The 27,010-nt window shown below is 42.5% G+C and overlaps 1 protein-coding gene across 1 annotated transcript in view; it reads right to left on the bottom strand.

Moving 5' to 3' along the window:
• The window catches only part of LOC124036021 (fibrinogen C domain-containing protein 1-like), a 175,165-nt gene that overhangs the window by 4,512 nt on the left and 143,643 nt on the right, over positions 1 to 27,010 (bottom strand). Inside the window, exon 6 of the mRNA XM_046350072.1 lies at positions 4,910 to 5,089. Within this exon, the coding sequence (XP_046206028.1) occupies positions 4,910 to 5,089 (180 nt within the window). The remainder of the gene's footprint in view (positions 1 to 4,909; positions 5,090 to 27,010) is intronic.

Genomic DNA, 27,010 nt, shown 5'->3' with positions numbered 1-27,010 from the left:
GAAAACAGTGCTGGTTGATGACGTTTTTCAAATCTAATTTCCACTATGATTCCACGTCACAATACATTGACGAATTACATTAAAACAACATTTATTCAACCAGTGTGTGCCCAGTAGGATGGTATGTGTGGGTGGGTGGGTATGGGTGGTGTTTGTGTGTATCTGTGTATGCTTGCATGTGTGTGTGTGTGTGTGCAGATTAGAGGAAGACTGGTGGAGAGGCTGTAGGCTGTGGTGGTGGCCTTATTAAACCCTATGATGTATGTCTCAGGGATGTAATGCAGCAGCCAGTGGTGCATTAATCAAATCCCCTCTGTGCAGCACCACGCTCTACTCTGAAGGTGCTAATTCTACTGTGGCTGGACCAGGCAGCTCTTAGCGACAGCTGCTTATTGCCCATATAGCACTAACTCCATTTTTTTGTTTGGATATCCTCTCAGATTTGGCTTTCATATCATGCCTCGTAATCATGGGCTGATGGTAAGGAGAAAAATCTCCCCTTAACTATCACATTATGCAGATTACAGATCTTGTTATATATTTCAATTTCCCACCAAGTGCCTCAGACTATAGACTTATTTAACCCTTGTTTTACTGGGTGAGTTGACTGAGAGCACAAAGTTACACTGTAGTTTAAGAGGTTAGATCGGGAATTTAGCCAGGACACAGGGTGAAAGGGAAATGTCAAAAATATTCTACTAAATATTCATAATCTCCTGCACCACTCCAACATCTACATACAGTAGGTGAAAATGGCACGTTTCTATGTTTTGTAGTAAAAAAAAGATAGAGGAAGATAAGTGATTCCAATGACATCATTGGTGTGCATCATGTGATTTTAACCAATTATGACTAGGCATTTCCTACTAATTTGTTGATGATGTCATAGGAAACACTTGTCTTCCTCTATCTTTTTTTTTTTTTTACAAAAAAAAACATAGAAACGGCCATTTTCACCCATGTTCATGTTGGGGTGGTGCTGGACATTATGAATATGAAGTTGAACATTTTTGAAATGTCAGTTTACTCCCCCGACTCATACAACAATGAAATGGAGTTATTACAGAGCACATGATTTGTTTTGTTCGTGAAGATGATGAAAGAGCATGGTGATAATAATAGTAAAACCATGCATTGCACAAAGGGAAGAGTCCGTTTATTAGGGCAGTGTAGGAGTCTGCCTCTCTTCCTATGGAAAAAGTACCCCGGTGTATTGTATGCCCCACCTATTGTACATCTATTCTATTCTGACTTTAACTGCTTCAACACGCTCGTGGATTACCGCTAATAAAGGTTGGCAACCTTTTAAATATAGAATAACTGTAAACATAGTGGCAGGATATGATAATGAAACACTGCATTGATGATTAAACCTCTTAAACTCCTTAAGATGCCGTGTAAATGGATGCCTACTGTACCATTATAACAAATGTAATGCAATGTCATGTAATGTAGGACACATTTTAATCAAATATCCTGGGAGAAACCTACAATGAGAGCAGCGAAAGTATTTAAACATGCCCCAGAACTCATAATCATATTCACAATGAATACATTAAAAACATCAGAGGGAAATGATGTGCTACTCCACAAGCATTGTAATAAAACATATTCAACACTCCTGTGGCCCTAGTAATGATATGGTTAAAAGACTTTGGTTAGGTAACAAACTGTCATTAAAGAGTTTCTTTCAAGTTCTGAGAGTAAGCACTTAAAAGTGTGAACAGCTGGTGTGCCTCATCAACACAGGTAATTGCACGTTCGCCCTATTTCTCTGCCGGTAGAGTACTCATTTCATGTTTATATATATGATACACAATTCTGTAGTATATAACCATCATTTTGTTGTTTAGGATAATGGTTAAATTATCTTTGCAAGGATTGAAGATGAATTATCAAAGACTAAAAGGCAGCGACAGTTTTCTGTGTGAACGGATGCAGAACAAACGGGGGTAAAGAAATACAAGTCCTGTCTTATAAGTCAATATGTGAACACATCCTTTATCATTGGTTTTGACTGTCCCATCGCAAACTGTTCCTCCCAAATGCCACTTAACTGAAACCAAATATATGAAGAACAAATAATTTAAATCCAGGTATTGAAAGCACACTCAGGACTGTGCTGAAATCAAAACAGTGCTGCTGCTGCAAACATTTTATTAAGGTCCAATGCTGCCGTTTTCTAAAATCTCAATATCAAAACATTTCTGGGTAACAATTAAGACCCTTACTGTGATTGTTTTCAATTAAAATGGTTAAAAAACAAACACTACATGTACAAAAGTCTGTGGACACCCCTTCAAATGAGTGGATTCTGTTGTTTCAGCCACACCCGTTGCTGACAGGTGTATAACATTGAGCCATGCACAGCCATGCAATCTCACAGCCATGCAATCTCCATAGACAAACATTGGCAGTAGAATGGCTTTAATGAAGAGCTAGAGCTGCCCCGGTCAACTGCAAATGCTATTATTTTGAAGTGGAAACATCTAGGAGAAACAACAGTTCAGCCACACAAGCTCACAAAACTGGACTGCCGAGTGCTGAAGTGCATCGTGTGGAAATATCACTACCGAGTTCCAAACTGCCACTGGAAGCAATGTCCACACAATAACTGTTTGTCGGGAGCTTCATTAAATTGGTTTCCGTGGCCGAGCAGCCGCACACAAGCCTAGGATCACCATGCGCAATGCCAAGTGTCGGCTGGAGTGGTGTAAAGCTTGCCGTCATTGGACTCTGGAGCAGTGGAAACGTGCTCTCTGGAGTGATGTATCACACTTCACCATCTGGCATTCCAATGGACGAATCTGGTTTTTGGTGGATACCAGGAGAACACTACCTGTCCGAATGCATATTGCCAACTGTAAAATTTGGTGGGGGGAGGAATAATAGTCTATTTTTCATGGTTCGGGGTAGGCCCCTTAGTTCCAGTGAAGGGAAATGTTAATGCTACAGTATACAATGACATTCTTGACGATTCTGTTCTTCCAACTTTGTGGCAACAGTTTGGGGAAGGCCCTTTCCTGTTTCAGTATGACAATGCCCCCATGCACAAAGCGAGGTCCATACAAAAAGGTTTGTCAAGATCGATTTGGAAGAACTTGATTGACCTGCACAGAGCCCTGACCTCAACCCCATTGAATACCTTTGTGATGAATTGGAACGCCAACTGTGAGACAGGCCTAATCGGCCACCATCACTAATGCTCTTGTGGCTGAATGGAAGCAATTCCCTGCAGCAATGTTCCAACATCTATTGGAAAGCCTTCCCAGAAGAGTGGAGGCTGTTATAGCAGTAAAGGGGGGGACATTAATGCCCATGATTTTGGAATGAGATGTTCGATGAGCTCGTGTCCACATACTTTTGGTAATGTAGTGATGCTTCTTAGCGAAGAGCAACTTCTCAAGCAATAATTTTAGCTAGAACTGTCTGGGAATGGGGAGGAGAAAATGGAAAACTAGTTATTTTTGGCAGAGAGGTTTGAAACTCTCTTTCTAATTGGTATATTAACTAATTTACTGCCTGGCGAGGCAGGCCAAAACTCTATCCCAACAAGAAAAGTGTTTTCAAACAGCTCTTCCACTATAAAAGGGCATTGTCACCATTTTCACAATTTGACAGTATTATTCCAAGCTCATAGGATGGAAATATAAAGTGTACAAACATTAAGCACACCTTCCTAATATTGAGTTGCTCCCCCCACTTTTGCCCTAAAAATTAATTGGGGCATGGACTCTATAAGGTGTCGAAAGCGTTCCACAGGGATGCTGGCCCATGTTGACTCCAATGCTTTTCCCAGTTGGGTAAACTGGGTGGATGTCCTTTGGGTGGTGGAACATTATTGATATACATGGGGAACTGTTGTGCATGACAAACCCAGCAGAGTTGCAGTTCTTGACACAATCCGTTGCACCTATGCTGTACCCCTTTCAAAGGCACTTAAGAATTTTGTCTTGCCCATTCACAGTCTGAATGGCACACATACACAATCCATGTCTCAATTGTCTCAAGGCTTAAAATCATTCTCTAACCTCTCCTCCCCTTCATCTATACTGGTTGAAGTGGATTTAACAAGTGACATCAATAAGGGATCATAGCTTTCACCTGTATTAACATGGTCAGCCTATGTCATGGAAAGAGTAGGTGTCATTAATGTTTTGTACACTCAGTGTATATAAAACACAGGAAAATCACAATTTTGACTGCACTAGGCCTTTAAACAAACTTCTTTTTTATTTTTTTTATCCCGGAGCCTCAATTCGTCTGAACAAAAACAACAAGAGAGGATGAAAAGTCAACTTTAATTGATAAGATTGGGAATCAATGTTGCATGAATCCCTGGCAGCAGACGTTTAAAGACAACCTCACTAATTAAATCAAGTGGAAGCCGACTGTTTGTTTATGTCAGGCCGTAATAACCTAATGGCCTGCTTTTTTTTTGCCGTGGCCACAGAGGCATCCTACAGCTTCATCATTCCTGCCCTTTCCGGCAGCCCTGGAAGGTCATGATTTTGTCCAGCTGGGCCCAACCATGAGTGAGGGGCTGACGAAGGGGGAACCTGAGACTAACGGAGTGGAGGGACCCAATTAATGTCCAAAAGAGCCCTCCGCGACAGAAGAGCTGAACCGTGGAGAATCACACACACATTGCCTGGATGCTGCTGCTCATGATCTACAGCTGATGTAGAACAAACAACAGCCAGAGAAAGACTCTCATACTGGTGAACAGATGTCTGAATTGGATTTTCGTGATATTTGGATGTTTAGAAATTGTATTTCTTCCCTGAGAGGGGGGCATTGACCAATAGGAAGATCAGTACAATTTATAAATGGGGCATTTATGAAGTCTATGAAACAAATGTGTATGAGCCATAATAAATGGCTACAGTACAGTTGGATATTTCAGTACCTGCAGTGCCAGAGTAATCAGCAATAGTCAGCGGGTATCCATCGTCATCCGGGTCAACGGAGAACAGTCCCACTCCAAAAGCTCCATACTGGGCGAAGGCTGTGCTGTTCTCAAAGTCCTCCAGGTCAATGCGCAGCTCGTAGTTGGCTTGGGTGGTCAGGGCATGCATCCTCTTCAAACCTGAGTTTGAAGACAGAGGAGAGGCTAGTCATGATCTGAATTGAACAGCTGTGATTAACACTAGGACCGATACAGTTAATGTATTTAAAAACATTATTACTCTGTCCTTTTTGAAGTCATGCCCCGTCCGTTCTCGACTTTCCTTCAACACATCAATATAACACGCTGTCGGTGTATCTTAATATTACAAACAAAACTGGAGTTAAAACCCGTTTTAGGAGGGCACGTCATTTTTGAATGGTTTCCCCCATTGCCTCTCCTTCTCCTGACAGTTGAATGTGCAGTGCCCAGCTGATAATCATCCCGATAATTGCCTCGAAACTGAACCTAAACTATATCGAAACTAATTCCACACATATCACAACAGATCAAATAAATGAAGTATGATGGGGAAGGAGAAAGGGGGTGATTTGGTGAGTTAATGAGCGAGGGGAAGCTAACGATGCATGATAATGTAATTACCAATTGAAGAACAGTGTGGACCATTCCATTGTATTGATCTGTTCCAATTCTAATCTCAAAATGGTAGGTACTCTATCAGTCCTCCGAATCCAAACAGTCTTATCCGTCTGATCTGACCTACTTGGAGTGGGCTACACTGTGAGAGAGGGAGTAATTGTACACACGCTGAATGGCTTTCAATATCTGGGAAAAGATCCAAGTCGAGCAGCAGTTGAGCAAGTGTTGGAGAATGTAGTGATGAGGCTTGTGGAACCTTATGATGGCAAAGGGTGAAATGTCACCATGGAAAATTTCTTCACTTCACTGTCATTGGCGAACAAGTTGCAAATAACAAGCCTAGTCGGCACCATGAACAAAGTGAGTCGCTCCCTCCCTCTGGCGCAGAATAAGCCACCTGCACAGCTGTTGTACTCCACAAAGGTGCTGTTGAACGACAAGACAACAATAAAGAGAGAACCTTAGACTTACGCAGTACAACCAAACAAAGGTATATCAAAGTGTGTCAAGCAAGTGAAAGTTACGAAGATTTGTGTCAACTGTTAGGATAAGGGATAACAGCTAAATTAAATCCAACTGATGCCATTGTGTGAAGACGAACACAATGTAAGCGCGAGCTGACAATAATTGCCTATATTCCTATATTAATGCCATTATTGCTTTTGTGACGATTTTCGCTATTTATTAAGGCCACTTCGTGCTTATATTACTGTTTAGGCTACTGCTGTTTTCATAATTTGACCGCACATCTTGCTGATCGTGCGTCTTGCTGGCTGTGCGTCTTGGTGGTTGGGGTACTTATTTTATTTTGTTATTATAAAAAGAAGCTGTTACTGTGTTCCAACACATGCTTTCTGTTTCATAGTTGTAACAAAGGCACTCCACGAATAAAACTGATTGAACACTTGAATTGAGGTGTTTTTTGTGTTTCTTTGTTTTTAGTATAGCCTACAGTAACATAAAAACAAATGAAAATGCTATTGTTATTTGAAATAAAAAAAACAATGGTATTCTAATGTTACCCAAGGCCTACATAAACACAACCAAATTATGATTTTTGCTATAGCATATGTGAAATGTATTAATTACACTGTTAGAATTTGCAATTATTGTCAGCTCATGCTTACATTGTGTTCATCTTCATGCAATGGTAGAACTAGGTTTGGAAAAATGAAGCGCTTACATAACTTTCCAGCATTGAACCATTACAAGGCACAGTAACCAACTTTTTGGGTGTTTTGGACTAAATTTTCATAGAGTTAACCATTAGTTTGCTAAATTGTCCCCCTGGGATCCCAGTCTCGCTGTCAGCCATCGTGGGCAGCGATAGTTGAAGACAAGGCATCTGACAGCCAGAGGCCAGGGTGCTGTAGAGTGGCAACGCACTCTTGGATCAATAGCTCCAGGGGGACCTTATTCCAAGCAGAAAAGAGAGATGAGGCTTTACACCACCACCCCCCTTTCTCTGCAAGTGCTGTGTATGGGTTCTTGGTAAGGAACTACTGTGCTCTGCCTCATATGAATTCTCTTTGTAGGCCATAGACTGGTGTATGTGCTGTACCACCAGGACAGAAAATCAATAGGCCGGGAGGTTTTGCCGCTGCTAAGCCAAGCATGCTGCCTTTCTACAACTGTTGTCGACAGTTGTGGAATACCTCGTATGGTTCCTAAAAGTGAATCTCCCACTGCAGGTGGCCACATTAGTTTTTACTGACTGCTTCTTGCTGTTTGAAATGCTTAGCAGATCTAATGATAGATGCTATCTATCATTAGACAGACAGCCAGTGAGGATAACATTTAGGAGAAAGTCACGATTAACATTAATCACAGAATTACCGATAATGCTCTGATTTACACTGTCCTTGCTGTGCTATGGTACGATGGTCTCACACTTTTTTATGAAATAGCTAATGTTTTCACACAGAATTCTTGGAACGCATTGCTAGCACAGTGGTTGACCAATTCACTTCAGGGCTGCTGGAGGAGTGTCTAAATCGATTTTAGATTAAGTTAAACTCCAAAAGGTTCAGCACTCGAGAATGACCTTAATACGACAGTGTGACTGGGCATGGAGTACGACACCAAGTAATCGCGCTACACCCTAACCTGCCCCCCTCCTGGTGCAGAGAGACACAGTTCAAACAGCGGGTTCCGCTTGATAGACTCCTCCCAGCAGCCGGCACATCGCCATAGTACATCATCAGGCATAAACAGTGTTGTTTAATGGATACATTTTTACAGCAAATAGATGGGCTATTTACACTGGAAGGTTGTCATTACAGTCTCGACAATGGCACCCACAGATACAACGGTGTGCTCACTCGTACACCTGTATCGATAGAATGAGATACACATTACAGTACCAGTCAAAAGTTTGGACAAGGGTTTTTCTTTCTTTTTACTATTTTCTACATTGAAGGAACCAGAAAAGTGTTATACATATCAAAATATATTTTAGATTCTTCCAAGTAGCCACAGGGGCTGGGCGATATGGCCAAAATATCACATCATGGTTTTTCTTTTTTTTGGACGGTATTTGATGTTTTTGATTAATCAAAGTTCTACATTTGCTTTATGAGTAGTGCGTGACCCTAAGGTGGAAACACATAAATTCTAAATGATTTCAATGGGTATTTCTCCATTTGGATTGTTTTATACTGTTAAATTCAACTTCAACCTAAAATAATTTCCTGCATTTCCATCAATTTCTGCATTTCTTGCACTCATTTGAGATCATTTCCACATGGCCACAATATGGGCAAATATTGGTGTTCTTTGTCACATGCGCCGAATACAACAGGTGTTGAAATGATTACTTACAAGCCCTTAACCAACAATGCAGTTCAATACAGAGTCGATGTGCGGGGATATATGTTAGTCGAGATCATTTGTAGGTAGGGGTAAAGGGACAATGCATAGATAATAAACAGTGTAATAAACTAATGGGGGGGGTTGGGGGATGTAAATACTACGGGTGGCCATTTGATTAATTGTTCAGCAGTCTTATGGCTTGTCGGTAGAAGCTATTGAGGAGACTTTTGATCCTGGATTAGGCGCTCCGAGTACCGCTTGCTGTGCGCTCTGGTACTGCTTGGACTGACTGGAGTCTTTGACAATTTTTTGGGTTTCCCTTTAACACGACCTAGTTTATAAGTCCTGGATGGCAAGAAGCTTGGCCCCAGTGATGTACTGGGCCGTACGCACTACCCTCTGTAGAGACTTACGGTCAGATGCCGAGCAGTTGCCATACCAGGCTGTGATGCAACCGGTCAGGATGCTCTCGATGGTACAGCGGTATAACTTTTTGAGGATCTTGGGACCCATGCCAAATCTTTTCAGTCTTCTGAGGGGGAAAAGGTTTTGTTGTGCCTTCTTCACGACTGTCTTGGTGTGTTTGGACCATGCTAGTTTGTTGGTGATGTGGACACCAAAGAAATTGAAACTCTCGACCTGCTCATCTGCAGCCTTGTCAATGTTAATGGTGGCCTGTTCGGCCCGCCTTTTCCTGTAGTTCACGATCAGCTCCTTTGTCTTCCACACATTGAAGGAGAGGTTGTTGTCCTGGCACCACACTGCCAGTTCTCTGACCTCTTCATAGGCTGTCTCATTGTTGTCGGTGATCAGGCCAACCACTTTTGTGTCGTCGGCAAAACTAATGATGGTGTTGGAGTCGTGTTTGGCCATGCAGTTGTAGGTGAACAGGGAGTACAAGAGGGTACTTAGCACACAACCCTGAGGGGCCCCAGTGTTGAGGATGAGTGTGGCAGGTGTGTTGTTGCCTAACCTTACCACCTGGGTGTGGCCCGTCAGGAAGTCCAGGATCCAGTTGCAGAGGGAGGTGTTTAGTCCCAGGGTTCTACGTTTAGAGATGAGCTTTGTGGGCACTATGGTGTTGAACGCTGAGCAGTAGTCAATGAACAGTATTCTCACATAGATATTCCTTTTGTCCGGGTGGGAAAGGGCAGTGTGGAGTGTGATTGCATCATCTGTGGATCTGTTGGGGCGGTATGCAGATTGGAGTGGGTCTAGAATATCCGGGATTATGGTATTGGTGGCCTGCTTGAAACATGTAGGTATTACAGACTCAGCCAAGGAGAGGTTGAAAATGTCAGTGAAGACACTTGCCAGTTGGTCCGCTCATGCATTGAGTACACGTCCTAGTAATCTGTCTGGCCGCACGGCTTTGTGAATGTTGACCTGTTTAAAGGTCTTCCTCACATCGGCTACCGAGAGCGTTATTGCACAGTCGTCTGGAACAGCTTGTGCTCTCATGCATGCTTCAGTGTTGCTTGCGTTGAAGCGAGCATAAAAGTCATGGTTCGTCTGAGGGGGTAGCGGGATTTCTTATAAGCGTCCAGATTAGTCTCCTGCTCCTTGAAAGTGGCAGCTCCAGCCTTTAGCTCGATGCGGATGTTGCCTGTAAACCATGGCTTCTGGTTGGGATATGTACGTACGGTCACTGTGGGGACGACGTTGTCGACGCACTTATTGATGAAGCCAATGACTGAGGTGGTATACTCCTCAATGCCGTTGAATGAATCCTGGAACATATTCCAGCATGTGCTAGCAAAACAGTCCTGTAGCGTAGCATCCGTGGCATCTGACCACCTCCGTATTGAGTGAGTCACTGGTACCTCCTGCTTTATTTTTTGCTTGTAAGCAGGAATCAGGAGGATACAATTATGGTCAGATTTTCCAAATGGATAGTGAGGGAGAGCTTTGTTTGCATCTCTGTGTGTGGTGCAAAGGTGGTCTAGATTTTTTTCCCTTCGGTTGCACATGTGACATGCTGGTAGAAATGAGGTAAAACACATTTAAGTTGGCCTGCATTAAAGTCCACAGTCAGTAAAGTCAGATTGACCAGCACAGTTTAAACACACTCAAGGCAGTCAAAGAATCAAGTAAAAACAGCCAAAACTTTATTTTGTCTTGTCAGACCATTCAGAAAGAAGAAATACAAGAACATTTGATTTCAAAAACTCTATACTTAAGAACTGTTTGTTAGAAATGTTTCCTTTCCCACAAACAAGCATTTTCTGTTTGGAGCTCATTTTTGAGTGTCTGTGTCAGATATATGCTGCTCTCGCACTGAGAAGGAGAAGCTTGGGAAAGCTCCTTTTCAAACATAATAATAAAAGTGCAACCAGAACGAGTCAGAACAAAATACATCAAAGACACTTGTTAATTTTGGACCTGTGAAAATATCTATACACATTAAAGCCTCCGGGTCAAAATGACCCATGACCCAACACATAACATTATGTTTGTATACAAAATCTACATACACATACCACAACACATCAGTGTTCCCACATTTTGAAGTTAGGTGTCATGACCCTAAATGAGGATAAGTCACTTAAGTTCATAGAGAAAAGTGACTGACAAGTGTATAAAATCGAGCACAGAGCCATGCAAATTCCATAGACAAACATTGGTAGTAGAATGGCCTGTACTGAAGAGCTCAGTGAGTTTCTGCCCTGATACAGTATAGCTGCCCCGGTCAACTGTAAGTGCTGTTATTGTGAAGTGGAAGCGTCTAGGAGCAACAACGGCTCAGCCACAAAGTAGTAGGCCACACAACTCACAGAACGGAACTGCCGTGTGCTGAAGCTCATAGCGTGTAAAAATTGTCTGTCTTTCGCGGTTGCAACACTAACTACCGAGTTCCATACTGCCTCTGGAAGCAACGTCAGTACAATAACTGTTCGCCGGGAGCTTCATGAAATGGGTTTCCATGGCCGGGCAGCTGCACACAAGCTTAAGTTCACCATACGCAATGCCAAGTGTTGGCTGGAGTGGGGTAAAGACCGGTGCCATTCGACTCTGGAGCAATGGAATTCTCTCGAGTGATGAATCACGCTTCACCATCTGGCAGTCCGACGGATGAATCTGGGTTTGTCGTATACCAGGAGATTGCTACCTGTCCCACCGTGGAGGAGAAATAAGGTTCTGGGGCTGTTTTTCATGGTTTGGGCTAGGCCCCTTAGTTCCAGTGATGAGAAATCTTAACGCTTCAGCATAAAATTGCATTCTAGATGATTTTGTGCTTCCAACTTTGTGGCAACAGTTTGGGGAAGGCCCTTTCTTGTTTCAGCATGACAATGCCCCCTTGCACAAAGCGAGGTCCATACAGAAATGGTTTTTCGAGATCGGTGTGGAAGAACTTGACTGGCCTGCACAGAGCCCTGACCTCAACCCCATCGAACACCTTTGGGATGAATTGGAACACCTACTGGAAGCCAGGTCTAATCCAACATCAGTGCCCAACCTCACTAATGCTCTTGTGGCTGAATGGAAGCAAGTTCACACAGCCATGTTCCAACATCTAGTGGAAAACATTCCCAGAAGAGTAGAGGCTATTATAGCAGCAAAGGGTGGACCAACTCCATATCAGTGCTCATGATTCTGGAATAAGATGTTCGATGAGCAGGTGTCCACATACTTTTGGTTATGTATATGAGTTACTTTTACGACTCTCAACTATGGGACCCACCCACAAGCTGGAGCTGTACATGTTATCATGGCATCATCCCTAATATGAAATCCTATGTACTAGTTTTGCCCCTGAAAGAATATTGTGACGACCCTCCCACTCTGTCTGCCGTATTCTCTCTTTGTTCTTGTTTCCTTATTAGGATGCCAGTGGGCAGAGTTGGGAGGGGCATCAGCTACATGGGAAACACCTGGGCCAGGTGTGTCCCAGGATAAATAGACCTCTTCCACATTCATGGAAGAGACTCTGTCCATGCAGACACCTTTCTAGATTTTGTTGTGTTTCTTGGTGGCCTTTTTGTTGTTTGCTTTGGCACCTTTCAACACCCTGCATTATCACATCCATGAATGCAAAACACTCACTTACACTACTGATTACTGATTACACACACCATTGTATATTTTCCTTAGTTGCTTTAGTTAATAAATATATATTTTGTTACTCCTTACCTCCACGTTGTCTCCCTTTTGTTACGGGCTTTGAGCTGGTTCGTGACAATATGGATAATAGTTTGGATTCCCAAACTGGGGCAATCCTGCCGGGGGTACGCCAAATAAAAAGGTAATTCAGATTTTCAAACAGTCCATTTCGATTTTCCAACGGGCTATACCTTTGGGTGACTATCGAGTAGTAAGACATGTATAAAAGTAACAGATACCATTAATAAGAAGGGGCTAGAAGCGTCTTATATGGTGAGCTACCAAGTGGCTAGGACAGGCAAGCCCCATACTATTGTGGAGGACTTAATTCATCCTGCTGCCGTGGATATGGCTTTGTCAATGTTGGGGTACAAGACCAGAAAAACTATACAGACACTGTCTTCATCAAACAACACTGTTTCACAACGCATCAGTGACATGGCAGGAGATGTTTTGAAACAACAAGCCAGTGAATTCTATGCATTACAGCTCGATGAGTCAAAAGATGTGGCGGGCCTAGCACAGCTCCTGTTATATGTCCGTTACTTTTATGGGGGGTCAATTAAGGAAGACATCCTCTTCTGTAAACTATTGAAAACCAGGACAACAGGAGAGGATATTTTTTAAAGTACTGAACAGCTTTGTGACATCAAATGGACTTTGGTGGTCAAGATGTGTTGGTATCTGTAATGATGGCGCAAAAGCCATGACATGAAGACATTGTGGAGTGGTAACGCGAGTGCAAGCAGTTGCTTCCGACGCCACTTGGGTATACGGAAGCATCCACTGAGAGGCTCTTGCTGCCAACGGAAAGCTTGACAGCTTGAAAGACGTTTTGCACACTCAGTGAAAATGGTTTAACTTTGTTAAAGCAAGGCCCCTGAACTCTTGTGTATTTTCTGCATTTTGCAATGCTATGGGCAGCAACCATGTAACACTTTTTACAACATACTAGAAGTGTGCTTGTTATCAAGGGGCAAAGTATTGATACATTTTTTTAAAATTGAGACGAGCTTAAAGTTCTCTTTACTGGCCATAATTTTCCATTTTCACTTCGTTTGCATGATGTCGAGTTTCTCACATGACTATCTGGGTGATGTTTTTTCTCGCCTAAATGATCGTAATCTAGGATTATAGGGACTCTCCGCAACTATATTCAATGTGCGGGACAAATTTGAGGCTATGATTAGGAAGTTGGAGCTCTTCTCTGTCTGCATTAACAAGGACAATGCAGTTCTTTCCATCATTGTGTGATTTTTTGTTTGCAAATTAACTCAAGTTTACGGACAATGTCAACTGTGATATAGTGAAGCACCTGAGTAAACTGGGTATGTAATTACGCAGGTACTATCCCGAAATGGATGATACAAACAACTGGATTCGTTATCCCTTTCATGCCCTGCCTCCAGTCAACTTACCGAGCGTAATCAAAATTGCAACAAGAGGTTCTATGAAAATTGAATTTAATCAGAAGCCACTGCCAGATTTCTGGATAGAGCTGCACATAAAGTATCCTACAGGCACTGACTGTGTTTGGAAAATGATCTAAGACTCAGACTCTCTCCAATACAACCCAACATTGCAGAGTTATGTGCATCCTTTCAAGCACACCCTTCTCATTCGATCAAAAGGCTCCTCAACAGCTTCTACCCCCAAGCCATAAGACTGCTGAACAATTAATCAAATGGCCACAGGACTATTCCATTGACCCCTCCCCTCCATTTGTTTTGTACACTGCTGCTTCTCAATGTTTATTATCTATGTATAATCACTTCACCCCTACCTACATGTACAAATTACCTCAACTATCCTGTTATCCTATCCTCTCGCACACTGACTCGGTACCTGTACCCCCTGTATATAGCCTTGTTATTGTTACGTTATTATGTTACTTTTGATTTTTTACTTTAGTTAATTTGGTTAATATTTTCTTAACTCTTCTTGAACTGCACTGTTGGTTAAGGGCTTGTGAGTAAGCATTTCACAGTAACGTCTACATGTGTTGTATTTGGGCGCATTTGACAAATAAAGTTTGAAAAACATTTGAGAGTGCGCTGATCCTGGTGCTAGAGGGGTACGCAGCTGGAGGTTGAATGTTTGAATGGGCACGAGACTGTTACAATTTTGGGGACCAATGGACTCGAGAATTTGACATATTCCAAATTCACTGTATTTTTAAGACACCCACAGACAACCCAGTAACTACAGTAAATGAACCAGCACAGCCTTCAATGTACACTCAGGGTGAACTTGTGTGGCTGTCAGTGTTGTCAACACAAACCCTCTTTGATACTCATGCCTTTTTAGGCATTGATCGCTGCTACTGCCTGATAATCCCTCTGCAGGGAGCATTTTTCAGAGACTCTGACATTCACCCGAGCCTGCAGATCACAAGAAACAGAGAACAGGAGAACAACACCGCAGGCAAACAGCTTCCTATTCTGGAATACGTTGTCTTAATTTTGGGCAACTACACTGTGTTGTTTGTGCCTTTAAACATGTGCTGAATTCACTGTCTATTTCATCAAACAAAATTGAAATCCTTATTGAATGATAAGCTAAAGGATGACTGGACATGTGAAACTGTGGAGCTCGAGGATATCTTAGACTATATACATGATGCACAAACGCAGGCAATGATGTGGGACTGTCTGTATACACTGAGCGGTACAAAACATTAAGAAAACCTTACTAATATTGAGTTGCAGCCCTCCCACCATTTGCCGTAAAATCTAATCAAATTGTATTTGTCACATGTGCCGAATACAACAGGGAAATGCTTACTTACCAGCCCTGAAACCAACAATGCAGTTTTAAGTAAAACATAGATGCAAATAGTCTGGGTAGCCATTTGATTAGCTGTTCTTCAGTCTTATTGCTTGTGGGTAGAAGCTGTTAAGAAGCCTTTTGGATCTAGACTTGGCGCTCCGGTACAGCTTGCCGTGCTGTAGCAGAGAGAACACTCTATGTCTAATGTGGCTGGAGTATTTGACACATTTTAGGGCCTTCCTCTGACACCGCCTGGTATAGAGGTCCTGGATGGCAGGAGGCTTGTCCCCAGTGATGTACTGGGCTGTACGTACTACCCTCTGTAGTGCCTTGCGGTCGAAGGCCGAGCAGTTGCCATAACAGGCAGTGATGCAACCAGATGGTGCAGCTGTAGAACGTTTTGATGATCTGAGAACACATACCAAATATTTTCAGTCTCCTGAGGGGGAATAGGCGTTGTCGTGTTGTGTGTTTAGACCATGATAGTATGTTGATGATGTGGACACCAAGGAACTTGAAGCTCTCAACCTGCTCAACTACAGCCCCATCACTGAGAATGGGGGTGTGCTCGGTCCTTATTTTTCTGTATTCAACAATCATCTCCTTTGTCTTGATCACGTTGAGGGAGAGGTTGTTATCCTGGCACCACACGTCCAGGTCTCTGACCTCCTCCCTATAGGCCGTCTCATTTTTGATTTTATTTTTTATTTGACCTTTATTTAACTAGGCAAGTCAGTTAAGAAGAATTCTTATTTTCAATGACGGCCTAGGAACAGTGGGTTAACTGCCTGTTCAGGGGCAGAACGACAGATTTGTACCTAGTCAGCTCGGGGGTTTGAACTTGCAACCATCCGGTTACTTGTCCAACCCTCTAACCACTAGGCTACCCTGCCGCCCCAATGCCACTCATTGTTGTCGGTGATAAGGCCTACCATTGTTGTGTTGTCTGGCAACACTTAATGATGGTGTTGGAGTCGTGCCTGGCCATGCAGTCATGGGTGAACAGGGAGTACAGGAGGGGACTTAGCACACACCCCTGAGGGGCCCCTTGAGTGCTACGTGTCGATAGTCATTTAGGCAGATTACCTTAGTGTTCTTGGGCACATGGACTATGGTGGTCTGCTTGAAACATGTTGGTATTACAGACTGAGTAATGGGCAGGTTGAAAATGTCAGTGAAGACACTTGCCAGTTGGTCAGCGCATGCTCGGAGTACACGTCCTGGTAATCCATCCGGCCCTGTGGCCTTGTGAATGTTGACCTGCTTAAAGGTCTTACTCACATCGGCTACAGAGAGCGTGATCACACAGTCATCCGGAACAGCTGATGCTCTCATGCATGCTTCAGTGTTGCTTGTCTCGAAGCGAGCATAGAAGTAATTTAGCTCGTCTGGTAGGCTTATGTCACAGGGCAGCTCGCGGCTGTGCTTCCAGAACATCTTCAATTCATTGTGGTATGGACTGCAAGGCAGTGTTTCCTCTGCATTCATTTATGTGTGGCGCTCTGCCATGGCAGAATCATTGCCGCTACACCAAAAGAAACATCCTATTTCTACCAAACAGAGTTTCAATAAAGTTCTGTAAATCACATTCACTTTTCTTGGTAATAGATCATCTGTCTTGGATCAACCCAGTTCTGAAGGTTATTTAGCTCTGTGAGCTGTGGTAGGCAGCCTGCAACTCAAGAAACACATTGTGCCAGTGACCGGTGCTCGATACAGATGCTCTGCAGCGCAAAAAAAACAATTAACTTGAATCACCTCAGAGTGCTCCTGCCTGAGGAACTGCATGAAAGGTATGCTAGCTTGTTTGTTTGACTAACGTTAGCTTGCCAACTAGTTAACTACATAAGCTAGCTATAACCTAAAAATTCTACAAACATAATTTAGATCTATAATATTGTTGCCACAATTGTAACGGCATTTAGCTATCCAATATCCACAAGTATGTTGATGATAGAAACATAGTTATCTAACAAGCAAGTTAGCTAGCTAGTTTGTTTGGAACTGTAAGTGCAAGCAAGATAGCTACATTCATCAGTCTTTGATTAGACTTTTTTATTTTTTCAGATGAATTTGTTGAAATATTTCCAGACACAGCAGCAAAAGAGAAAGGGAAGGCAGGGACAAGAGTGTCAGGTAATGTTACCTTACCTAGCTAACGTAAAATCAGCCTGAATTAAATAAAACTTTCTTTAGTAAGCTAACTTTTTAAAAGCTTAAGCTATCGTTTCATAACAAGTGTATGGCTTACTTTACTAGACAGAGAAGAGGCAGAATCTTGGGAGTGAGGTAGGGATGCAGGAGGGACAGAATGGAGCAGAGGAGAGGAAAGCCAGGAGGGGAGATGGAAGGAGAAAAGGAGAGAGGAGAGCTGAGAGAAGGAGAAGAAAGAGGAATAGATAAAAGGCCAAGTGCGCACCACCGGCAATCCGGATGAGACCCAAAGTGGCTTAAAATTGACAGACTGAAGCCGTGCCTATATAATATGCCACAGTCAAGGGAGGAGGAGGAGGAGGGGGGGGGGGGGCAGGTGGAGAAGACCAGGGAGCAGTTCTGGGCTCGGTTCAGAGAGGAGGTAAAAAAACGTGTTTTCAAATGCTGTGATGAAACCAATGTTACATCATGTGTGTTGGATAAACTAAAACAAATAGCTATTAATCGCTTATTTTTTGTTTGTTGTTGTTGTAATTAAGTCTTGTTGGCCTCCAGGACAGCCGAGACTGGAGGTTCCAACACCTGGAGATTCTGGGGGCCTTCAGTGTGTTGGGACCTCAGGTAGCGTTCTCTATTAAGATGATCAACACCTTTAACCTGACCCTACTCTCCAGGCACTTTTTGCAAGCGCCAGAGGCTGCTGTGCTGCAAGAGTGGCACTCTTACAAGCAACATTTGCAAGCGGAGGCATTCAAGGTATGGCATGAGTGTGACAATCTTTTGAAAAGAACATTTTAGGCCAGTGTTGCTCAACCCTTTTTCCTGTTGAACTACCACTCTGTTAAAATGAAATAAAATGTTATTTGTCACATGCGCCGAATACAACAGGTATAAAACCTTACAGTGAAATGCTTACTTACAAGCCCTAAACCAGCAATGTACTTTTAAGAAAAAAAAGAAAGAAATATAAGTAACCAATAATTAAAGAGCAGCAGTAAAATAACTACAGCGAGTCTATATACAGGGGGTACTGGTACAGAGTCAATGTGCGGGGACACCGGCTCTTCTTTAATGCTGTACATATTTTTGTTTTTCATGTATTTTAGACCAGCCCTCGCTGTTTGATGGGGAAAGTCTTCCCCTGCCTTGGCCAGCTGGCAGCAATCACACTGACCATACCATTGTCTTCCGTTAATTGTGAGAGGGACTTCTCTGCAATGGAACGAGTAAGAACAATTAAATGTGAAAGTAGATCCTCTTTGTCCCTCTCCCTTCTCTCATTATACTATCTGTTACTTCAGGTCAAAACAGACTTGAGGAACAGACCGCAGGGAGAGCATCTAGCCACCTGCATGTGGCTCTCCATCAACCCCCCCCCCCCATCAAGGAGCTCAATTACAGGAGAGCTTTGAAAATCTTTATCCAAAAGCCCAGAAGAATAAAGTGCTCTGACAAAGACTGTAAACTATGTCAGAACTAGGTTTTTTTTTATCAGAACCTGGAAAGAGATTTCCAATGCTCTCTTTTTGTGATGAACATGAATAAGTGGGCTCTAATTCATGTTCAGTCAAATCTTCCTCTGTTCATTTTGTCAAGATAAACTTATTTATTTCATAAATAAGGTCTCTGTTTTGTTTCTTTAGATAGCTGCAGCATTCAACCTTAAATTGCATCCTGTATACTATAATCATTTTACAAATATGTTACTGAGCTCATTTCTGGGGGTGTAAATTATATTTGAGATGGATTATTAAAAAAAAAAAAAATTCTAAAGTCACCAGAACTGTCACGCCCTGACCTTAGAGAGCCTTTTTATTTCTCTATTTGGTTAGGTCGGGGTGTGATTTCGGTGGGCATTCTAGTTTTTCTATTTCTTTGTTGGCCGGGTATGGTTCCCAATCAGAGGCAGCTGTCTATCGTTGTCTCTGATTGGGGATCATACTTAGGCAGCCTTTTTTCCACCTTTAGTTTATGGAATCTTGATTTTGTATAGGTGCTGTGTAGCCTGCAGAACTTTACGTTCGTTTTGTATTTTGTTGTTTTTCGGTGTTCATTTGAAATAAAGTAAGATGTTCGCCTACCACGCTGCACTTTGGTCTAATTCATCGAATGAACTTAACAAGAACCAAGCTTTTCAGTGCTTATACATATTTTGTTTTAGGGGGGGGGGACCCGGAACCCAACAAAAAAGGGGGGACACCTATCTCAAGGCAAAAATGTTAACATTTACGAGCATCAAAGGCATTCATTTGGAAATTAAGCACACTACTTATATTTAAACTGCACTTTCCTGTACATTTCCATAATTGTGTTTAGGTTTTAATTAGACCCCTTGAGAATCTCTCAATCTCTCTCTCAAAAATAACATTCTTTGCAGTAGAGATATTTAACAGCATATCCATTATCTCAAACTCAATCTGAACATTCAGATAATTGATAATTGGCAATGCCTTCAATATTTTGCTAATCCCTTTGACACATAAATGAAGACTTGTGTCATAATTACTCTTTGCATGGATAAGGTGTTGATGGAATTATTAATAATCAGATAATGAAAGTCATTAATGGCCCCGTGCAGTCAAAAACATGATATTCCTGTGTTTTATATTTCCACACTATGAGGTTGGAATAATGCTGTGAAATTGTGAAAATTATGATAATCACCATTTAGTGTAAGAGCTGTTTGAAAAGATTGCCAGGATTTTGTGCCTGTTTTGGTGGGATAGAGTTTTGGCCTGATTGGTGAAATCACCAGGTGATAAATTAGTTAATAGACCAATATGAAAGGAGTTCCAAACCTCTCTGCCAATAACAACACATTTTCAGTTTTTCCCTCCCAACTCAGACCACTCCCAGACCATCATATCAACATTCTTGCTTGCGAAATTACCTTTTGCTAAGAAGTTATTTTGTTTCTTTCTAAGCATTTTAAATTGAAAACTATCACAGTAAGGTACATTTTTACCCATAAATAATTTGATATTGAGATTAAAACAAAAATGAATGTATTGGACATGTAATTGTCAGATATGACTTTAATGAATAATACACGTAACAAAGTTGAGGCGGTTGTTTACATCTCAAAGTAGGTTTGAATGGTGATTCCTACATGTCACTATCGCTGAAGTGGAATGATTATGTAGAAACTGCAAATTGGTCAAATATTCGAAGACTTATTCATTCAAAAATAAGTTTGCATACATTTTAAGGTGAGAAATTATTGTACTAATTGTCAGCTTGGAGATTGGCCACATTTGATACTCATTGTGGCAGGAGGAAACATTGATCTCTCAACCTGGTTCTGATCACAACTAGACTCCCTTTCTCCTCAGATGCAACATTCCTGGCCATCAATTATTAAGAACACACTGTGCACATCAGCAGCAGCAGCAGCAGGATTCTACTTCTCAGTAGAGCTTGTTCTTTCTTGGTAACACATCTAGCTCGACTGTTCTCCCTTCCCTGTCAGATAATGGCATAGAGACGGAGGTGAGAGGTAGAGGAGGACAAGGAGGAGGTGGAGGATGAGGAGACACAAGCTGACTTCATAGAGTACATCACATAGATGTCAGTGCCACCCTTGAGAGTCGCAGGACTAGTTTAGGGGGTCTTTGAACGCCTCTCAGAAAGGGAGATATGGATCCCCTCAGTTTTGTCCTAAATGAATCATCCCACTATGAAACCTGGGGCCCGCCCTACGTCCCCATATTTTCTAATTTCTGGCTTTCTCTGTGGCTTTGGCACCATAGACAGACATACACCACTGCATCAGTATTGATTTGATTTATTTCCAGCGCTTGTCTGCATTGAAGAGGCTCTGGTTTTCTGTGCAGGATTGCTTTGGCAAAACTGTTCTCTGCCTTCAGCGCAGTTCTATGCAAATAAGGGTGAAGATTTAATTAGGCTTGATGCAGCTCTTGTTTTATATTTTACATTCTTCTCTGTGAGAAGAATCCTCCTGGTATCAGCAATTCTGAGGGGAACACTCCCGGGGGAGTCTCCCGAATATCCAGCTAACCTCTGTCATTGTATAACCTCCAGGCTTATGAAATAGCGATTATTCAATTAAAAATAAAGTGCCGTTCTCTGCAAAAGCTGAGCTAATGAAGATTGTACAATAAGGATGGGAAGAGACTCTTCTCCCCATAAGAGGGACTGCATTAGAATAATCCTAGATGTCATCATCACTCACACACTCCTCTTGGATTTAGCCATACAAATAAGCACAATTGTCTCCCTCTGTTCGTACTCCAACTAAACAAATATTGGCCTCCTAGCTTGGTAGTCAACCACTCTCTACAAAGAGTCAATTCATGAGAAGTTGGCCGTTGGTGAACGCTTTCGTCAAACATGGCATTACCAGTGTCCTGTTATGTACAGAAGAATTGAAGTAGCTGAACACCACAGATGGATACATTGTATTTACCACACAAACAGCTGTGTTGGGCTGAGTGATTTATGCACACATTTAAAGAAGACAGTATAATTCATTCAAAGATGATAATTATCCATCAGTGTATTCACTTATCTCTTGAGATGAATATGACTGGATGCTCAAATCTTTTTTCTGTAAACTCTTCTGAACTATCAGCAATGATAGCGATGACATTCTGAAATTCTATTCTGGTTGTATGATGGCATTGAGAAAAACGCAGAGATACAACCAAGCTAAATTCACTTTTAGGATCATCAGCATCTTATCTTCCATGGCGTTGACCTGATTTGACCTCCTCGGCTAGTCAGGCTTTATCTCCCTCTGAGCACTTGGCAAAGTACACACGATTAGTCATTATGCCACTCAGATGCAGCTATAGTAAAAATGAGTGATGGCGAGTTCCAGAGGTGGGACCAAGTCATTGTTTTACAAGTCACAAGTAAGTCTCAAGTCTTAGCACTCAAGTCCCAAGTCGAGTCCAAAGTCAAGCAAGACAAGTCCCAAGTCAAGTCTCAAGTCCTAAACTTTGAGTTTTGAGTCCTAAACAAGTCATAATGTGCTCTTCACCAAATTTAATACCATTTCATATTTTTAACAAGAGTAAGAGTTAGCATATTAAATTTACGCAAATCATGAATGCTTTTAAAAATATATTTATGTATTACTTTCCAAATAAACTTTAACTTTCCATGGAAATACATGGGTAGCCATGAGAAAGACATATCAATATGACAACAAAATCAAAATATTGTAGTGCTCTCTCTCTCGCTCTCCCTCCAGATATACTCTAGACACATAAATCAATCCTGCCATAAAGTTATAAACATTTATTAAAAGGTACATCAAAACAACTGCTACTGAACTTCAAGTAGGCCTACAATTGGAACACTGGCCTGAATGCCTGAGATAAAACATGAACATGGAGACTGTGTGTGTGTGTGTGTGTGTGTGTGTGTGTGTGTGTGTGTGTGTGTGTGTGTGTGTGTGTGTGTGTGTGTGTGTGTGTGTGTGTGTGTGTGTGTGTGTGTGTGTGTGTGTGTGTGTGTGTGTGTGTGTGTGTGTGTGTGTGTGTGTGTGTGATGCATAAACAGTTTCATTTTTCTCCTTTCTCAGGGCCCTATGATGTATTGCATTTGCAAAAGACCAAATTCGATAAAAGTCTGTCAGTCATTTGTGCACGATGAGGTCGCGGTATGATGCCACCATGGCTGGAGGCAGGCACTGCCAAGACCCTGATGGCCACTCGGGAGAGTGAAGGAAAATGCTTCATGTTCGTTGCCCAGAACAAGGGGGATTCTGTCCTTCGTATGTGTCAAGATAGTGACTTAGCTGTAATGCTGGAGAGGTCTCAACAGCTTTCTTCTGCCTCTTACAGTATGCTGCAAACAGCCCATCTTCTTGTCCAAGACTATGGTCCTCTTGCTCTTCCTCATCAACAAGAAGCACAGCTTGCTCAGTCCCTGCAGCATCTTTCACAATCAGATCTGGCAAATCATGTAAAACAATATTTCACTTTCACTCTTTGTGCCATCTGTTCCTTGACCTCCTCCTTGACCAGCACATGGTGCTCCACCCACATCAGAGAAAAAGCCTGATCCAAGGCAGCTGCTTTGAGGTAGACTGGATCTGAAAAGGGGGAAGTGATTCCATCTTGTGTCCTGGCCATTTCACATTGATGAAAATTCCAAGAAATCTTTTGTTCGGGGATGCCTGGAGACTTCTGACCAGGCCGCTCAGGAAATGGACTTGAGGCTTCTGCTGCTCCAGGTGGTGATTCAGGGACAGGACCGAGGGAACAACAGAACTGACTTTGACTATCTTCTCCCCCTGTGTCATATCTGTTGCTTCTCCAAATGGCTTCAGGATGCCCACCAACTCCTTCAACTTATTCCACTCCCGTACTGTGAACAACAACTCCTTGTGCCCAGCCTTTTCTAGAACATGACTGATCTTTAGATGGTCACGTTGGATAACTGCCTTCACTTGTCTCAGTGTTTAGTTCCATCTTGTGTTGACAGCAGCAGGGATTCAGCCTCAAACACCTCTTTGAGTGTTGTGCTTGTATGCAGCAGTGAGCTGATTTTTGATAACTTTAAAAGAGAAAGAGTCATCACTTTTGTTTCTTTCAAGCCATCTCCCACCACCAGCTGGAGAGTGTGATCATCAAGGTGAACTTCGTCATGTACTTCATCTTCTTGTTCAATGGGGAAGCACACTGTGAATGCTTTTCTCACGTTGGCAGCATTGTCACTAATGATATAGTCCAATTTATCTTAAATGCTGTACTCACCACATATGGCCTCAAATTGCTCACAGATTCTTTTGGCCGTGTGTGGGCCTTTGAAACGGTCACAGGCCAAGAGATTGAACTTGAGCTGTATCCACTCTCCATATTTCTCCATACAGTGCACAGTGACACCAAGGAACCCCCTCATCTTTCGGTCAGACCAAATGTCCACTGTGACTGAAACAAGGTCTGTGTTGCTCAACTGAATTTTCAGTTTTGAACGTCTCTCTGTAGCGAGGTTCTCTACTTTTGATGTCAATGTTCTATGACACACTGGGCTGTACTTACTGTCAACCACTTACAGAAAGTGACAAAAGCTCTTGTTTTCCACAATAGACTGAGGCAAGTTGCAATAACCAGGTTGGACAGTACTGCATTGTTGATAGCTTTGTGCTGTGGATGATTCATGCTGTACTGCCCTACATGGGTCTCCATGAACTGTGCACAATCGGGCGATGTAGGCGTGTACACAATCACCCAACACACACACACACACACACACACACACACACACACACACACACACACACACACACACACACACACACACACACACACACACACACACACACACACACACACACACACACACACACACACACACACACACACACACACACACACACACACACACACACACACACACACACACACACGTGTCAATGGTTTTAGGAAAAGCAGTAACATCATGCAGGATTTAGGCTACCAACTGCCTACCCAGTTGTAGCTCAATCTTGGGTGCAATGATCACGTTCCCCGCACTGGCTGACTGTGTGGAGGCTCATTGATTTAACATTATGTTAGCCTACATTCTACACTATCACAGTGTTGAACAAATGTTGAACAAAGTTGGAAGTTGTTGCTCCTCTGTCTGTTATTTTCTTCCTGCATGTTTTGCAAGTTGCAATCTGTTTTTTGTTGACTACAGCGTAGTCTTTATAACTGAAAATAATAATTTGGGGTATCATCTTTCCAAGGGCTCCATCTGAATTCACCCGACAACGATCCTCTGTACAGCCACGCACAACTTTTTCTCCACTGGCACAATTTGATTGGCTGCTGTCCGATTCCAACTGTAATCTGTTAAATGAAGAGTTGACGTGCTGTACACTTTTTAAAATGGCATCCTTATTCATATTTGGGCTTGGGGAGGGTATCAAGTCAGAGTCAAAAGGCTCTCGTCCAAGTTAAGTCATGAGTCATTGGTGTTAAAGTCAAAGTAGAGTTGCAAGTCATCATATTTGTGATTCGAGTCTGACTCGAGTCCAAGTCATGTGACTCGAGTCCACACCTCTGGCGAGTTGTCAACCGCATCAAGATGGCGCCGATAGAGATGGCAGCTTTGCTTCTAGTCCTTAGGAAACAATCCAGTATTTTGTTTTTTTAAATGTATTATTTCTTACATTGTTAGCCCAGAAAACCTTAAGTGTTATTATATATAACCGGGAAGAACAATTGGGTATCAGAGAGACGTCAATTTACCAGCACAACCAGCAATACGACCAGCAATACAACTTTCCCAAAGCAGATGCTTTGTCTGTACATTCCAAAGCATTTGACCTGATTCCAGAGGCCGACCCAAAACAACACCGCCGGAGGAGAGTGTGCCAGAGCGGTCTTCTAGTGAGGCTTCGGATGTGCGCACACCACCCACCGCTTCAGAGTATATTACTTGCTAATGTCCAGTCCCAGTTAACAAAGTCGACGAAATCAGGGCAAGAGTTGCTTTCCAAAGAGATAACCAGGATTGTAACATACTCTGTTTCACGGAAACATGGCTAGCTGGGGACATGCTGTCGCAGTCCATACAGCCAACTGGATTTTCAGTGCATTGCGCCAACAGGAAAACCTCTCAACGGTAAGAAGAAGGGCGGGGGTGTATGTTTCATGATTAACAACTCATTGTGTAATTGTAACAACATACAGGAATTCAAGTCCTTTTGTTCACCTGACTTAGAATTCCTCACAATCAAATGCTGACCTTATTATCACCCAAGAAGAATCTCCTCGGTTATCATCACAGCCGTGTATATACCCCCGCAAGCGGATACCAAGACGACCATCAAGGAACTTCACTGGACTTTATGCAAACTGGAAACCACATATCCTGAGGCTGCATTTATTATAGATGGGGATTTTAACAAATTTAATTTCTGAACAAGGCTACATAAACTCTATCAGCATATTGATTGCTGTACACGAGCGAGTAATACACTCGACCATTGTTACTCTAACTTCTGCGATGGATACAAGGCCCTCCCTCGCCCTCTTTTTGGCAAATCTGACCATGACTCCATCTTGTTGCTCCCCTCCGATAGGTAGAAACTAAAACAAGAAGCGCCCGTGCTCAGGTCTATCAAACGCTGGTCTGACCAATCAGATTCCACGCTTCAAGATTTCTTCAATCACGTGGACTGGGATGTGTTCCGGGTAGCCTCAGACAATAACATTGATGTATACACTGACTTGGTGAGCAAGTTAATTAGGAAGCGTATAGGAGATGTTGTACCCACTGTAACTATTAAAACCGTCCCCAACCAGAAACCGTGGATTGCTGTCAGCATTCACGCAAATTTGAAAGCACGTACCATCGCATTTAATCATGGCAAGGCGACTGGAAATACAAACAGTGTAGTTATTCCATCCTTAACACAATCAAACAAGCAAAGTGTCAGTATAGAAATTAGAGTTGCAATTCAACGGCTCAAACACAAGATGTATGTGGCAGGGTCTACAGACAATCATGGATTACAAAAATAAAACCAGCCCTGTTGCGGACATGTCTTGCTTCCAGACCAAATAAACAACTTCTTTGCATGCTTTGAGGACAATACAGTGCCACTGATGCGGCCCGCTACCAAAGACTGTGGGCTCTCCTTCTCCATGGCCGACATGAGTAAAACAT

The sequence above is a fragment of the Oncorhynchus gorbuscha genome, linkage group LG05 (assembly GCF_021184085.1).
Source record: "Oncorhynchus gorbuscha isolate QuinsamMale2020 ecotype Even-year linkage group LG05, OgorEven_v1.0, whole genome shotgun sequence".
NCBI lineage: Eukaryota > Metazoa > Chordata > Actinopteri > Salmoniformes > Salmonidae > Oncorhynchus > Oncorhynchus gorbuscha.
This window is presented reverse-complemented; position numbering and strand designations above follow the sequence as displayed.